Here is a 17,325-nt window from a genome sequence, read left to right on the forward strand (position 1 = left end):
CAGTAGCTTTCAGTACGACCAGGAGCTGTAATCATTTTGTGTTTCACAGCTATAACATGTACACATGATGACCTGTGTCCTGCAGAGATCCACATGATTTTGGATCATCAAAAATATTTTATACTTGATTATTTGATGCAGAAGAGCACAGTATGTTAGGGGCTAACAGATACATACTGGTTTGTCAAATAAATACTTTTAATTGCAGCTCATATTGTACAAAACAATGTCTTATATCTATACATACAAGTTGTGGAATACCCAACATACAAAATTTTCCATCACCTTCAACTACCTCAGTAACAGTTGAAGAATGTAATTTGTCCACTTTCTGTATAGGAACCACATTTTGCATTGCCTGTTGTGCACAACAAGCATCTTGGCCAGATTGAGTAGTATATGGTATTTTAGACCAACCGTGCCCACAGACAAAAAGAGGCCTTCTGTGTCATTACAAGAAAAATGGTCCACAGTGGGTAGTCAAGTTCGATATTCATTATCTGTTGACAGCTTGTATCTGTTCTGTGCTTAAAGCCTTCACAATCACTTATCGGCTGAGGCTGTAGGACTGCCCTTGCCAGACAACCCTCCATAGAAACCACCCATTTGTGTATATTTAACAATTTATTTCATACTTTTGATTTAGCAGAACTTTAAATGAGGGATACTAATGTGTACCATGGTAGTCAGTGAGGTTTACATATATGATGGTAGGGTTAAGAAACTAAATAAACTAAAATTGCACCAACCCTACACTGAGATGCAATTTTATTACGGTTGAAAAGCGTACAGGTTGATTAGACCTTCATAGCTGAAGATTTTTTGTGATTCATAATGAAGGTACTAGACTTCCTACATTGGGATACAGTATGAGTCCCATACGTAGCCCCTGTGTTGGAGATAGTTAGCCTCCTCTTACTATCTGCTAGCAGTTTCTTAAGGCGAAAACATGTGTATAGAATTAAATCAATGCCACAGTCCTCTTTGCTTTTACAGCCCTGTTAATGAAGCAGACATTACACAGCAGTCATCAGGTAACAAATTCATTTACCATTTGAACAAAGGAACACTTAGAACAGTATAGTTTAATATACTTTCTGTTCTTAAACAGAGGTAGAGTGAGAGCCCTATTTGAAAAAACATAAACCACAGACTAAATTTATGCATAACAGGATATGGCAAGTTGAGCATTCCACCTAGTATTTTTCAGAATGTTTATAATAGCATTTTCACTGAGTACCACAAGTATAGTGTTGTTTACAGTGGTCCTAAAGACAATCTCTCTCTCTGTCATTGTTCACCCAGTGTATTCTTAGAATTCACCTGCCCTGCGGTTTCTTGTTGTTTTATGCCAAGCTGTGGAATTACTGGAATATTGATTTCTCCAAGTGGCGAGAAATTTCTTGTGCACTTTGGTTCCTACAGTGTGTTACAAGCAATTCAACACATGTACTCACCAGATAAATTAGTCCATAGTATACAGAATGCTATGGAAAATGAGGCAGCATCCTGCTGAGTGTCAAAATGTGGATTTCAAGGAAAAATGAAATAGCACCCTGGTGGGAAAACACTGTTGCTTACTTGAATATCCCTATACTTTCTTTTTTGTTGTGGATAACAGAAAGAGTAATGACTGAAAGAAAGAGAAAGTGCCAGGAAGTGACAAACAACAACTTGCTGCCAGTTTTTTCCACCATTATTGCAGAGTTGAAGTAGTTCTCACTCGTAACCTTATCAAGTATTATAATTAAATGTGTCCTTTGAGACTCCCGTCTCGTTATTATCGCACGATAATGATCAAATATTAAAAATTAATAACCAAAAGCGAGGTAGCATTAACTCTGTCCCCTCTGTTTCTTGACAAGGTAGGAAGCAAAATTCCACACAGAATTTAAGCCAAAACCTCCATTTCTATTTATAAGGTTACTATCTAATTTAATTTCAAATGAAATGGGAAATGTTTTTCAACCACCATCTAAGCTAACGGTCCTTTCATGTTCCATATAGGACAATCTTCGTTCTCATCAGATGGGTGTCTGTTGTATTCCTTACAGTTATGGCTTGTCATAAATTGGTTATACTAATAGAACCAAGGAATACCTGTTTACTGAGCTTAAGATTCACACACAGCTGAGGAAATCTGCTATTGCATAACATTGTCCTAGTAGTGGTCATCCTATGGAATATTCTGGCTTGCACTTCCAGCTGTTGGGATAGTGTTGTTAACAAAGCAGTTGAAATTGCATTAGCAAGTAACCTTATAAATAGAGATGGAGGTTTTTGCTTAAATTCTGAATGTAATCCTGCTCACTTTCATGTCAAAAATGAAGCGACAGAGTTAATGATACCTCACCCGTTGGTTATTACTTTTTACTATCAATAACTTTAGATGTTGGCCATATTTGGTTGTGTTGTGACATTAGCGTGTGTGGGGGTGAGGAGGGGAAAGGGGGGAGGGGCATTAGTGTGTGTGAGCTGCAGTTTTGCCTTGAAAATGATAGGAGGTGCACGTGTCAAAATATCAGTGATTGTTGACAACATCAACCATCTGCATTCCCATAAGTTATCTGAACAAGTGTGTAATTTTAATGTCACAGAATAGTTCCTTCTTATTTTGAATTGGCAGAGATTTTAATGTTTTTAAGGGTGGCTGGCTCATCTTGTATGTAATATAGAGGTGGGAAAAAATTATATCAAGGACAGAGCAGGGGTCTAACCGTAAAACTTTTTTGTTTCAATGATAGGTTAGAAATGTACCATTTTGAAGCAAGAGTCAGCAACTAACTAAGAATGAGTGCTCAGAAGTTTCTCCATTAAGTGAAACAGGTTGAGTGTGCCCTACACTGTGGTTTCATCCAGTGAAGCTGCTGTTGTAATTAGGGAGGAAAAGAATGTTTTAAATTATGATTCTCTTCTTGTGTTCTTCAGTATCTTGGCTTACAGTTACGGGTCTACTTCTTAGAATAAAAGTTCATTCAATTTTGTGGAAGTGCTGTTTCTGTTGTGCAACTTACTACCTTGATAAGTTAGTGACTTGTGGTTCTCATTGCACAGCCAATAAAATCAAACTTTACCCAGTGAACACCACATGAAAGTGTCATTTATTCTGACAAGTCTAGGCTATAAATGTAAAGTTTCCTTGCTTTGTCTGTTCAGTTTAAACAGTCAGCTTGAGGTAATTTATCTAGTATCCTATGCTCTTCAGCATAACAGCTCTTGGCTGGGGCCAATTAAGACAAATGCACATACTTTCAAACACTTGGAGTGGATTAGCTACCATTTTATGGCCATAGCTCCACAGCTGTGCATTTATTATATGACTGGTTAAGTTTGCTCCATTCAGTATCACCTACTTGGATCTGACTTAAGTATCATCCTAGTGTAGCTACTATATTAATTTATCACCTGTTGAGATATATCTACTTGAATGATAAGTTTTATGTACATTTAGCTTTTTTTGTCCTACTACAAAACTAAATGGCGTGCTGTTGAACTCACTGTTTAGTGCCCAAAACTAAATCCACCCAACCATTGCAATGAATTTGTTACTGTGATTCTGAGTTATCTACTTTCATTGTATTATGATAACAGTTCCTATAACATTGTGAAATGGTCCCGTGGTGAATAAATAAATAAATATTTAGCTGAAACATGCTTTCTCTATGCTAATTAATTACATCTGTTTGCAGATCCTGGTTAAAGACAGATAAATGTGCTGAACCAAGGGTTGGTGAGAGAGTGCCTTATGTCATTGTCAATGGTCCTCCAGGCTTACCACTGATACGGCTTGTTAGGTCTCCTTATTCAGTGCTTAATGATCCTGGAGAGAAAATCAACGTGGTGTATTACATAACTCGTGTTATTATACCTCCTCTTGACAGATGTTTTTCTCTTCTTGAAACTGATATTGAATCATGGTGAGTTTTTTAATATACCAGTTATTTGACTCTGTTCAGTAGTAAGTGCTAGAGTATGTTAATAAGTATCTGCACTCAAATTTATAACCTATTACAGTAGTAAAAAATTTAGAGTGACATTATTTTTCCATACCATCACCCTACTTCTCAATGCTTAGTGTTTATTAATGCACATACTTTTTGGGTTGAGCAGCAAGAGATGTGTGCACTGTTTCTTTTGCCTTTTGAGTGAAGACATATCAGAGTCCTCCCAACACATCTTTGAATCAGTGAAAAAATAGTAATCAGATGGAGCGAGACTAAGACTGAGGCCAGATACTCCAACACCACAGAATGTTGCAGATTTTAAAGAGTTTAAATAGTGTAGGTAGCTGAAAGAGATGTGCCCAAAAACACGTTCCACCTGAAAGTCAACCTCAGCATTTGGTTTGAATTGCAGGCTTCAACTTTTTGCTGAGCACATCACTGTAATGTGAAGAATCTATGTTGCATCTCCAGTGATGATTCATTTCAGAAAGTATTCATGTTAGGGTGGCAGTCTAGACACTGTTAAATCTCGACCATATGCCCTCATGCATTTTACTGAGTTCTTTTGGGATATAATCTTATCATCCAGTGTGGCCGTAGCCGTACGGCCATTAATGAAGGTCTATCCTAGGGATCTCTGGGATGTTGCCTTTCAACAGTGTAATGTGAGACCTCATATTGCCCATGCTATTCTTTTGAAGGTTGATTCATAGGGTGATTGGCTGTTGACTAGCCTCCACATTCTCCAGGTTTGTAACCTATTGAAAACATCTGGTTAGGGACTGCTGAAAGACTGGTATGCCACCCCTCACCAGCCACTATGATTGATGGTCTCTGGTATAAAGTTGAAGCAGCATGGAATGACATACCCTTATCTGTCATCTGAGCTCAGTTTTCATCTGTGCCCAGCTGGCTTAAATCTGCTGCTGCTGCTGCCAGAGGTGGCAGTTCTGTGTACAGAATTTTGTACTGTGTATACCCTCTAATCACCACAGTATACTACACTGTGCACACTCAGTAGGCAATTTTCTGACGTAAAATCAAGCACTGACACGCCAGTCGGGAATGATAGAGCACAGATGGCTGTGACAAGACAGCAGCCAATTGCACGCTGACCAACCCCTCTCTAGGACGACAACATAACTGCAGCGGCCTATATGTGAAGAGAACATAAGCACCGCATCTGACTGGTCACAGCCCACTTCTACAGCAGCATCAAGAGTAGGCACTTCAAGACCAGTAACATATATACTGAAGAATGTTGTTTATTTTGCATGTCGGCCTTTGCTTGTGACACATCTGTATTTTTCAGATTTAAGTATCATCATTTATCTTATTGTAATAAAAACTCATTAATGCAATTTGTTTGAATGTTGTCTAGACTCCCAACATTCAACAAGTAGGCAGGATTCAACCAGCAAACTTTTAATTTTTGCTATCCTGTTTGCCCTTTCAATCTTAATGGCCAGCTGAGCAGTCTGTGTTGCAAAGTTGTGTCCTTTGTGGAAAACCAGAATACTCTTAGTTTAAGATACTGTGATATCAGTGTCTGAATTTTATATATTTTAATTACTTTTTCCCGAAGAATTTTTGGTGCAACTATATGTCACATTTTCATTAATTTCTTTCATAGTTAGGTAATTTAGAACTATGAGATATTTGTCAGCTTTTAGTGTTTTGAAATCTTGATGTTATGAATGACATCAATATTTTGAGTGACTTGTTAATAACCGTACTTTCCTCTTAATACTGTCTGTCAAATTAGTTTACATTATAGCAGTATTATGAAAGGACAGTTACTACTCACCATATAACAAAGACGCAGAGTCACAGAAGGCACAACCAAAAGACTGTTGGAAAGTGAGCTTTCAGCCAACAATGCCTTTGTCGAAAATAGACAACATAAACACACACACTCAACCAAACACAACTCACAAACACATAACCACAGTCCCTGGTAGCTGAAGCCAGCCAGAAACTGTGGTTGTGTGTGTGAGTTGTGTTTGCTTGAGAGAGAGAGAGAGAGAGAGAGAGAGAGAGAGAGAGAGAGAGAGAGAGAGAGAGAGTGTGTGTGTGTGTGTGTGTGTTTGTTTCAACAAAGATGTTGTTGGGCAAAAGTTCACTTTCTGACAGTCTTTTTGTTGTGCCTGTCTGGAACTCAGCATCTCCGCTATATAGTGAATAGCAACTATCCTTTTCATTATATTGTTACCTTCCATCCTGGATTTTTCATTGTTTAGTTTACGTTACAGATATTTCAGAATCTTCTGAAGTGAGTATCCCAAGATAAAATGTTTGACTAGCAGACATGGAGTTTTCTGTCATTGTTTTATAATGTGGGTAGAATGTGAATTTTAAATACCATTTTATGCTCAGTGAATCAGTTTAGTGGGGATTTTGTGTGTGTGCATGGGGGTTAGGGGGGGGGGCAGCAGGGCGGGGGGGGGGGGGGGGGGGAGATGTGAGGCATTATTATTGTTGCTAGTTTGTTACATAGCTCAGCTATGGGTTCAATCTTGTTTAAATGCCTTTTTGCCTTGATATGTTGCAACTATATGATGAGGGCTGTGTTATCTTGTTCCACCATTCGTGTCATTTATGTCACATCATCATTCACCATGATTGATGCCTCTTTAAAGCATAAGCAGTGTTTAATGCTTACACACATGTATGACGATAAAGGGAATGTCTGAACAAGATGTTATTACATAATACAGGATTTTGTAGTGCATCTTCATGCACATTTTACCATACTTCATGCAAATATGGACGTAGGTGATTCATTGTTTGTAAGAGTCATTGACAGTGCAGAGCATTCCATCACACAACACCCTAAATGTTCTGTGTGGCTGATAAGTAGGTCTATTGACCAAATCTTCAGTGCTTAACAGTGTAGCAGTGCAGCAATTGTGTGCTAAAATGTAGGCGGCAGGGGTGGAAGAGCCATTTTTCTGGTACTCAGGACAGTGATGGCTCTTCCATCTGGGCATTGTGGACTTGTAGATGGCTTGGGGGAAAGGAATGACACTGTGGACAGCTGTAGAAAAACAAATGCTGCACATAAACAGTTCTTTATTAATTCATTCAACTTGAACAGTTTAATGTCAGCTCATAATGTTCCGGCATTATAGCTGCAGGCAAGGTAGACACAGCATACGGTTAACATGTGCTGCTTGGGTGGTGGCATACTGACATGGCATAGCCACGAGCTGAGTTGACTGCGATGTATGAGGCGCCACACGAGACAGTCTGCGAGGTGGCCGATGGCAGTGACAGACATTGCAGGTGGCTGTGACAGACATTGAAGCTGGTTACAGTCCTGCCTAGAGTCCGATTCTGAACCGATGGCTGAAGGGCAATGGTGGGAGGCTGGCATTCTCTGATGGTATGCAGCTGGTAGGTCATCTGTTCATGTCCCGGCCATTGGGCGACAGCAAGTATGTCGGCAAGCTGTCTCATTGAGACTGTGGCGGAGTGTTGGCCATCAGGGGCCTGGGCAGTCAGGCAGTAGTCCCTGGTTCATGCCACATTGGCAGCAGTTGTGGCAGCAACACAGTTACGGTGGAGACTCGAAGGATGCGGCCGATACAGATGGGTGCAACTTCATTGTTGAGCTGATTGACCTTGATGGCTGGTCAGGGAGGGGTTTAAATACAGGTGCTCATGCTGACTGGAAACGCCTGGAACAGGGTCAATGACCATTGTCCATCTATTGACACGCAGCAGTGTGTCAAACTGAAGAAACTTCCTAGAGGCTGGTCAGCATCCCAGGTCATTGGTAACAGAAGTGATGGTCTCTGCTGAGTTGCTGTATCAGTTGGGACATTGTTCAAAAATGGTTGATGCCTGGATCGCAGCATTGTGTGCTATGCACTGGCTTTGTCTATTCTGTTACCACTCCTCCTCCTCAAGAAAAATTTGGCTCCCAAATTTCTGTTGATAACTGTCTGCAACATAATTACTGATTCAGTTTTAAGTATTTATGCTTTTGTATCCTCTACTTCACCCACAGTGATAAATGGTCCTTTTCACTATTTATAGTATCTCACAACCATTGGGTCTTTATGTTCTCATTTAAAGTGTGTTTACTTCAACTCTCACCTTTAATCCTGTTAACATCTACATTATTTCACACCTGGGGTGGTAGGAATAGGAATCAGAAAGGCATTTTAACTCTCTTACAGCACTGCTAGAAAAAAAATTAGTACACCCTTTTAGAGGTTTTCATTTCACCCAACATTTATTGTTGCAACAGTGCGTATGAACTATATGAAATGATTACATTTACAGATCAGTAGCACAAACGGTTGTGCGGTACCAGGTATTGATCCATGCTGAAACACCCATATTAGCACATGGTGTAGCCTCCGCAGGCAGCAGCACAGACACTGACTCTGACATCCAGTCGATTGTACAGATGGCGAATACTGTCCTGGATATGTTATGCCAGCCCTACTCGACCTGTTCACATAGTTCTGTAAGAGTTTTTGTTTGACAAGGCACTCGAGTCACTTCTCATTACATCATATCCCATAGGTGCTTGATTGGAGGCAACTCCGGAGATGGTGCTGGCCAGGGAAGTTATTGTAGTCTTGCAGAGCATGTTGAGTTTTACAGGCAGTGTGTAGGCGAGCATTATCCTGTTGGAATAAAACATCACCTTCATGGTGCAAGAGCAGCAAAACAACAGGTCTAACAACTTTCTGCACATACCAAGCACTGGTTTGTGCTGTCTCCAGAAACACAAAAAGTGAACGAGAGTTGTAGCTTATTGCACCACAGACCATGAGGTTCAATGTGTCTTAGACAAATGCACTCTATGAAACAGCTCTCACCAGGTCTACATCGTATGCACAAATGACCATCACTTGCACGTAGACAGAATCTGCTTTCATCACTGAAGACCACATTCCATTTTCCAGGTGATCCTCTGATGGCTCCAGTCGTGCTGTGCACGTCAATGCTGTGGCGCGAATGGAAGATGGGCTAGAGGTGTGCATGCCCATAGTCCCGCTGCTAATAACCGGTCCGCAACAGTTCATGTTGACATGTCGGAGCTGACAAGCTCTCTTATCTGTCCTGTGGTAGCTGTTCGTTGTACCACTGGTGTCCTTACAGGACAACAATCCTAGTGGGTGTCTGTGCTGCATAGAAATCTAGAACCTCGTCAATGGGTGTGAGAATGTTCACGTGACCACTGGTACCGGTATAATTGTGCAGCTGACACAGCACATCCAACTTAGGTGGCAATTCTCTGAAGGGACTATCCTGCCACTCAGAAGGCCCCAATTTGACCCTTTGATACTTGCTCATTTAGTTGTAGGAAGCATGAGTGCATCTCTGTGGCATGGGTGCCTGCCTGCTTCAAGCATTTCTAGCACACTGAGTCCCTGTCAGTGAGCATTCCCTATTAAAGTAGAGACATAGATGGCACTCTGGTAGCTGTGCCACTACACTATCTGTTGGCAGCTGACATTGAAACCATTATCAGTGTATCTACTGTCCCCCAGGTGGCATATGTCATCATTGGATCTAAATCAACATTGTCTTTCTGTGTGTACCTTTTTTTTCCAGTGAACTTGCATTTACACACTATTCAGCCTCTGGTATCTAAACACAAGGCACTCCTTGGCCGTACACTTTTATTTTCATTAATCTACATTCGTAATATCTTGTTATTTTGATGGGGTCAGTGGCAGCATTACTGTTGTCCATTTTCCAGTTGTATTGATCAGGAAGAACTCTATAACTGAAATAAATCAATCCTTTTTATCTTCCTAACATCTACACACTTTCCCAGCCATTATTGAATTCCTTGACCTGGAAACTGCTGCTTCTCCCTCAAGTAGCTCCGCAGTTGTCCTCTTGAGGTTTGGTGCATCCTGTTCCAGTGGCTCCCATCCCCCTCTGCCACCCCAAAGAAAAATTCCTGGCAGTACTGGAAATTGAACCCAGTTCCTACATATAGCAGCCAGACTCATTGATTAGTAAGCTACAGAAGCAGACTGTTATATGTAAATACTCTTGCGTAGATTTGAGTATTCCTTGGTTTTAATCTGGATGATCATATCTGACTGGCACAATATTTCCCCAACACATCTTGGTGACATTATCAGGTGCTATTGATGTAGTTATCTGTCACAAGAGCTGCTCCTCCCTTTATACCTGCCCCCTATCCCCATCAGGTATGTCAATGAAATATTGTGCTAGTCAGATATGATCAAGCAGCTGAAAACATGGAAAGATTCAAATAAACATCAGTGCAGAAATAATGTGATATTTTACAGTCTCGTCTAGTTTTTACAACTAACCCATAAGTTTTCTAGATTTTCGTGATCCATGTGGCTAATAAAATGTTGTACATGAAGGCTGCAGTGTTTTTCACATTTGACTGTTATTAAATGTTATTAATTTTCATTTTCTGTCCATCAACAGGTATAGTACAATGCCGAGGAAATGTAGTGTTTACCTTCCAACAAAAATGTCTGACATAAGCAAAAAGAGCACCATTTCCCAATATTTTTCTACTGTCAACTGTGCTGTTTGTGATGAAGACACCCAAACTGGACTTTGTTCAAAGTGCCAGAAACACCCTCAAACATCTGCTCTAGTTCTGGCTGATAAAATTAGAGCCTGGGAAAGGAATAGTTATGCAGTTCATCAGGTAAAAGAATTAAAATTTTAATCTTAACATTTCTGGCTGCATCTTATTGCAAGTTTTGATTCCATATTAGTTTGAGAATGCTTTCAGTGATTATTAAATGAGAAAAATTCAGAAAAACACACACACACACACATATTAGGGATAAATGTTTATGCCTGCACAGGTGGTTTGGGCTATCAGTTATACAGCTCTGATTCATACTAAAGAAAATTCTGTCCCCTGCTAAATTTTCTGATAGCGTTAGGCCTTCAACGGTGTATAAGAGTATACACAGTCACCTTCAATAACAATATTTGGCTAAAATGTGTGACTTGTGGAAAGAATTGCTTTACTTAAATCAATTTCTCATTATAATAATTGTGATGGTGTTGAATTGCCTATAACAAATGTTAATTGCATTGTTTCTGAGTATATACTTTATTTGACAAATGAAACCAATTTATTGTGGCTTATTTTATAATGAAACGTGTATTCAAGTATATTGTGGATACAAGAAGATTGAGTTTCAAGTGGCATGCCCCAATTTTATGGTAGCAAGAAAGGCACAGATGAGCATACTGAAAGTAAAAAGAATGCTTATTGTTCTTTTCAACTGTAAATATGTTATGTGCAAGAAATTTGTACATACCAGACAGACAGTAAATGCAACTGTGTATGTCCAGGTACTCAGTTGTTTGAAAAAAAGTTGTACGTATTTACCCAGGAATTTAGAATGTCTAAATCCTTCTTTCCTGTCCTTTTAGTATGACTATGACAAAGATACAGTACATTGTATCTTTTGCCCCACCCTCCAAAGGTATGGGGTGGTCAAAAGGGTGCGCCATAAGTGTAAGTGCTGAGCCCCCACCACACATCTCCATTTCATAGCAACATCCTGTGTCTTCGATTCTGTGCATAATAGAATTGTCGCCAACTTCGTCAACCGCCCTGCCCACCATTGAGAAACCACTGAAGGGTGAATTGGTTATCTGCCTTTTCTTCATAAGAAGTATCTTTTTTGCCTGATAATCTTTGGATAGAGGAGCTAATGACCTCACAGTTGATCCCTTAAAATTCCACTTATCATCTGTCCAATATCTCCAGCAAAAACTTCCAGTGCTGCTCCAGAGAATAACAAGAATGTTGGACATGATATACACACCCCTTCAAGGGGACTACTTTCAAAATTGCTAAATGTATCTTAATATTATTTTAATTTTTAAAAATTTCAGAAGTTTTCTCGTTACATTTTAAACATATACTGAACTTTTTAAGAAAGTAAATTCCTTCATTTCTGAAAAATTATTTTCTTCTTCCTGAAGTGCTCAGCTTCAAGTTACATTGCATCAGTGTGTCATCACAAACCACTTATAAAATGCAACACAGACACAACAGCTGTTAATGACTGAAAAAAATCCTGCCTATGCTTTCTTTCATGTTTGAGAAAAGAGAAATCCCTTAAAGCATATTTTGGCCTAAAGTTGAGACACACCAGTATGTTTGTTGATCCATTGGGATACGGGACAGCGACCAGTCAAATATTTACCAAGCAAAATAGCTAAACAGCTGTATTTTTTGAGGAGTTATTTTATTTAGACAACAAGTTTCAGTATCTCACTAATGCCATCTTCACGCCCATGCGTATTAAAAACGAGTATGCATGTAGTGTATATCATGGAGTTCCACAGTTGCACGGTCTCATCTTATCACCTGGTATGGTACATTCAGACGCTGTTGATCCAGTGTGGATATGGGACAGTGGTTGGTCAAATATTTACCAAGGAAAAAATTGACCAGTTGCTGTCCCATATCCACAGTGGATCAACAGATATTGAATGTACCGTACCAAGTGATGTGATGAGCCCATCCAACTGTGGTATGCCTTGATACACACTACATGCATATTTGTTTGTAATATGCAGGGTCCAGAAGATAGCATTAATGAGATTCTGTAACTGGTTGTCTAAATCAAATAACTTCTCAAAACGTATGGCTGTCTGACAATTGCCCTTGGTAAATATTTGACCTGCCACTGTTCCATATCCACAGTGGATCAGCAGACACTGAATGTACCATACCAGGTGATGGGATGATCTGGTGCAGCTATGGAATACCTTGATATACACTACATGTACAGTATACTCTTTTTAATATGCAGGGGCCTGAAGATGACATTAATGATATGCGGAAACTGGGTGTTTAACTAAAATAGCTTCTCAAAATGTACAGCTGTTTGGCGATATTCCTTGGTAAATATTTGACTGACGGCTGTCCCATAATGACAGTGGTTCAATGTAGCATACCAGGTGATGGGACAAGCCAGTGCAACTGTCATATACCTTGATGTACACTACATGTATATTCGGTTTTAATAGGGGCCTGAAGATGGCATTAATAAGATGCCAAAACTGGTTCTCTAAATAAAAATAATTTCTCAGAACATACGGCAGTTTGGCAATTTCACTCGGTAAACACCAGTATCTGATTTCATGAAGCAACTCAAGATTTATTTTATTTGCCATATTATGGCGAAATGTTCACTTTCAGCAAAGAAAGTGCATTTTTAATGTATCAGTGTCACTCCATCTCTGGTTGGAATTCTTGTGCCCACAATTATTCATCTTAACTTAGAATTTTGGATGACTGTTGTGACATGACAGAACCAAACCTACCATACACTTGTTGATAGAACTCCAAATACTAATCTTTCTGTTACTGGAGGAGATTGTATGGCTTCTACAGACTTAAAATCTTTCTGACACAACAAAATTAGAAGTGAGCACCAGTAATCTAATCAAATGAGTGCAGTGAATGTACTGGCAGCCCAGTACATGTGCTCTTCATTCACTCACATCACATGAATGCAGTAATAATGGCTGTTTGGTACTGAGCAACTCTTTTTCTTCAAAAACATTCTTTTGTGTCAGAATTCAGTGAAATACCATGTACACACAATCACAAGAATCCTAAAATGCACTGATTCACATTCAAAGCCACTTTGTAATTGCAGAGCATGACAGTGGAAGCAGTTCTAGTACTTACAACACGGTCACTTATTGTTGAGACTTGAAGCAACAGATAAATATTTATCTTGAAAGTGTGACAGTATATCACCACAGTCATTCTCAAAAATTTCCAAATGATACTTATATCAGTGAACAGACAAGAAAGTAAAAAGTTGGCTTATGTCAGGGAAGCCACATAAACAATGTTCTGCATGTGTGTAGGCATGCTTGCAGAGGAAAACAAAGTTTCTTCTTCTTGAAAACTAATGAAAAGATCGTCTTCAGATTTTTAAAGTATTTTTGCTTTATGACTACGAACACCAATTGCCCACTTCACAAAATTGATGTTTTCAGGTCGTGACCAAGTGAAATGGTACAGTAGTAAGTCAATGGAATCATATTTAGAAGAATGATGGGTCATGGTATCCTGACTTAGGTTTTCCATGGTTTCCTTAAATTGTTTCAAATAAATGCCAGGATGGTTCCGTTGCAACAGCTTGTCCAAATTGCTTCCTCATCCTTCTCAATCTGATTGTTTACCATTTGGCTATTTGAGCACAACTCACAGCCAGACTCAAACTTCCATATGCTGTCTACTATGCGTCTACGACATGAACTCGAACATCCATTATGTATATTCCCATATAGGTCAGACGTTATACTTAAAAGTCGCTTGCCCGATATCGGCAGATAAACACAATATTGCAGTGCCTGTGTTATTCTGATTATCATGCAAAGTTCCTTTGGACATCAGAATAACACAGGCACTGCAATATCGTATTTATCTGTCAGTACCAGGCAAGCAACTTTCAAGTACAACTCGACGGGAATATACATAATGGATGTACAACTTCAGGTCGTAGATGCATGGTTGACAACATATGGAAGTTTGGGTCTGGCTGTGAGTCATGCACAGATAGTCAAATGGTAAGACGACTGTTCGTGATAAGCGGGAAATCCGGCACCAATTTTGATTGTCATCATTCCATTCTACAGCTGATGGTAGTCCTTATTCACAATTGCAAATTCATTTCATGCATTTCATAACAGCTGTGGTCACTGTGGTACCTGTTGCTTTAGCCATGCATGCAAGTCCAAAGGAACTTAGCATTGTAATCAGAATAACACAGGCACTGCAGTATCGTAATAAACCCTACTTTTCCTTACTTTCCTTTTTTTAATTGCTTTTGTTATTAAATTGAATTCAAATAAGAAACTTTTAGTTGTCATTTTAAAAAAGGTGTAAAAAAGTTCAAGATCCAGTAAGAAGTCATCAGTGGTTGAAAATACTGAATATAGTGTTCATTCTGCAGTGCAGCCTTGCTGTATCTACACTAAGTGCCCGAAGCTGAATGAAGACAATGAATGCAATTGAAGTAATCCAAAAGAGAAAATTAAGGAAGAACAACTTCTGCTTGATGGTAGTAGTGGTGGTTAGTGTTTAACGTCCCGTCGACAACGTGGTCATTAGAGACGGAGCGCAAGCTCGGGTTAGGGAAGGAAATCGGCCGTGCCTTTCAAAGGAACCATCCCGGCATTAGCCTCAAACGATTTAGGGAAATCACGGAAAACCTAAATCAGGATGGCCGGAGACAGGATTGAACCGTCGTCCTCCCGAATGCGAGTCCAGTGTGTCTGCTTGATGGAACAAGGTAGAGTGCAGGACTGAAAAATGAAGTATGGAGACAGCAAATAACACTTGAGATAGAAGGAGGAAGTAGATCAGTAGAAAAATTAAAATACAATCCCAGGACATGTATGCAGTTGCAGCAGGCATGGTCTATGCAACTAACATGTCCCCCCATGACCCTGCAGACATCACCACTTTTCATTAGCATAAAGAACAGAACTGCAATCAGGCTGATCCTGTTGACCTTGCCTCTGACTTTATATCTATCAGTGATGGAAGCACTGTCAATTATATGGAGCAAATGAGTAGATTAATCTCTGCAGCTGCTAGTGTCTCACATTCAGTAGAATGTACTGATACTCATGTGCTGAAATTAACTTTTTTGGCATAATAAAACTGTATAGCAGTCTTATTCTTACCCATTGGTGGTACTCCAACAACATAAACAGGAAAAGTATGAGAGGGCTGACAGTTTGAAGCTCTCAGCTCATCTTTGAAGTGTGCTCATGTAGTAGACTGTTGTCCACAAAAGGAAAAGATTCAGGTTCAATATTATTTCGTATCAAAACAGTTCTGAGCCAGAAGTATATGGAAAAAACATTTTAGTCAGGTGCCAACTGTAATAAGTAATGGATAATAATAAAAACACAACAGGGCTACTGATGAGCCTCTGAATAGCAAATGACTGTTGAATCTGAGAATAGTTGTCAGTGGTGGAGATTTATCAATGGTAGAGAGAGGTCAGAAGTAAAATGAATAAAAGAAAAGGATGAAGGAATGTAAGCAACGATGAAAACATTAATTAAAGTTTCAACAACTGGGGAAATTGTGTGTGCCTGTGGAGACACACACACAAGAGAGAGAAGGATCTATAGTCTCAAAATTTTTGTGATACATGATAACATAAATTTACAGTATTGTAATGTGGGAGATATTGTGTCACAAGTTGTTACATCTTTCGTTAAAGAGCTTTTTTCATATAACACCTCCTAATGAAATGCATTAAACATGTTACTGTTAAATTATTGTAACCTGTTTAGATGAGGAATTCCTCTACTTGATGCCTGTTGGTAGAGATGTCATTACCATACACCTTACATTATATAATTCACATTAACGATGCCCACTGTTTGCAGACAAATTATTAAGACATTTTACTCCTCACAGAAAGTTATAATATCACATATTTTGTCATAGCACAACACTTTTTCTCTACTCACCACTATCATCAGTCAGGATGATTACTGAGTGAAATTATTGGCACTTCACTTATGCCAATGAGGAGGTCTGTAATTGCTGTTTCTCATTGTGGGAACTGGTACATTGTTTGCATGTGTGGAATATAATAGTAGGCCTGATGGTCTGGTAGTAAAGCTTCTTGCTGGAAACCAAAAGACAGGAGGACTGAAACCCATTCGAACGACGAAAGGTTTTTCAGTCTGCCTTGAAAATAGCCTTCACCTCCCAGTGAAGTGAGGATTCACTGTGAATGACACAAAGTCCAGATACCACCCTAAAGAGTAGACCCCCTTTATCTGATAGGATTACTAAGGTAGGCTAGGACATGCAAGTCACTGAAGCAGTGTCCAATTGACAGACATGCATCAGGCCATTGAACCACTCAATATTATTGTTGTTACGTACAACACCTAAATGGAAATGATTCTTAAACCCTCCTAGACCTCTTTAACTGTATGAAAAAAATAACTTCCTGACTCCTCCACCATCAGCAGCAGGAGAAAGACCTTGTTGCAGATGATCAGCGACTATTGTGTCTTGGTCTTAGACTTCAGGCAGATCCTTAGTCCTTTTCTGTGTGTGGTCAGCATACATAAGGCCACTGGTGATAACATGACTCTTCTGGAGTCCACTACAACACAAGATTTCCTGTGTATCATTAACTAATTGTGTTTTCTGCAATCTTGAGAAGGTCTGTGATACGGTGTGTAGGTAGGATAACTTCCTGTTGCTTTACACTGCTTCCTTTCATCATGTTATTTTAGATATCAGGTTGGTAATGTCCTGTTAGATTGTTTTAAATGAGAAACAGCAGTCCTTTAATGTTGTATTTTAAATGTGACCTGTTTTTAACTGCTGTAAATA

At 39.4% G+C, this 17,325-nt stretch overlaps 1 protein-coding gene across 2 annotated transcripts in view; it reads left to right on the top strand.

The window, feature by feature from the left end:
* Positions 1–17,325, top strand: part of LOC126298532 (DNA polymerase zeta catalytic subunit) — a 214,151-nt gene that overhangs the window by 195,081 nt on the left and 1,745 nt on the right. For both annotated transcript variants that reach the window (XM_049989893.1, XM_049989894.1), the window contains exons 27-28: positions 3,690–3,917; positions 10,380–10,608. In XM_049989893.1, the coding sequence (XP_049845850.1) occupies positions 3,690–3,917; positions 10,380–10,608 (457 nt within the window). The remainder of the gene's footprint in view (positions 1–3,689; positions 3,918–10,379; positions 10,609–17,325) is intronic.

This window comes from Schistocerca gregaria, chromosome X (assembly GCF_023897955.1).
Source record: "Schistocerca gregaria isolate iqSchGreg1 chromosome X, iqSchGreg1.2, whole genome shotgun sequence".
NCBI lineage: Eukaryota > Metazoa > Arthropoda > Insecta > Orthoptera > Acrididae > Schistocerca > Schistocerca gregaria.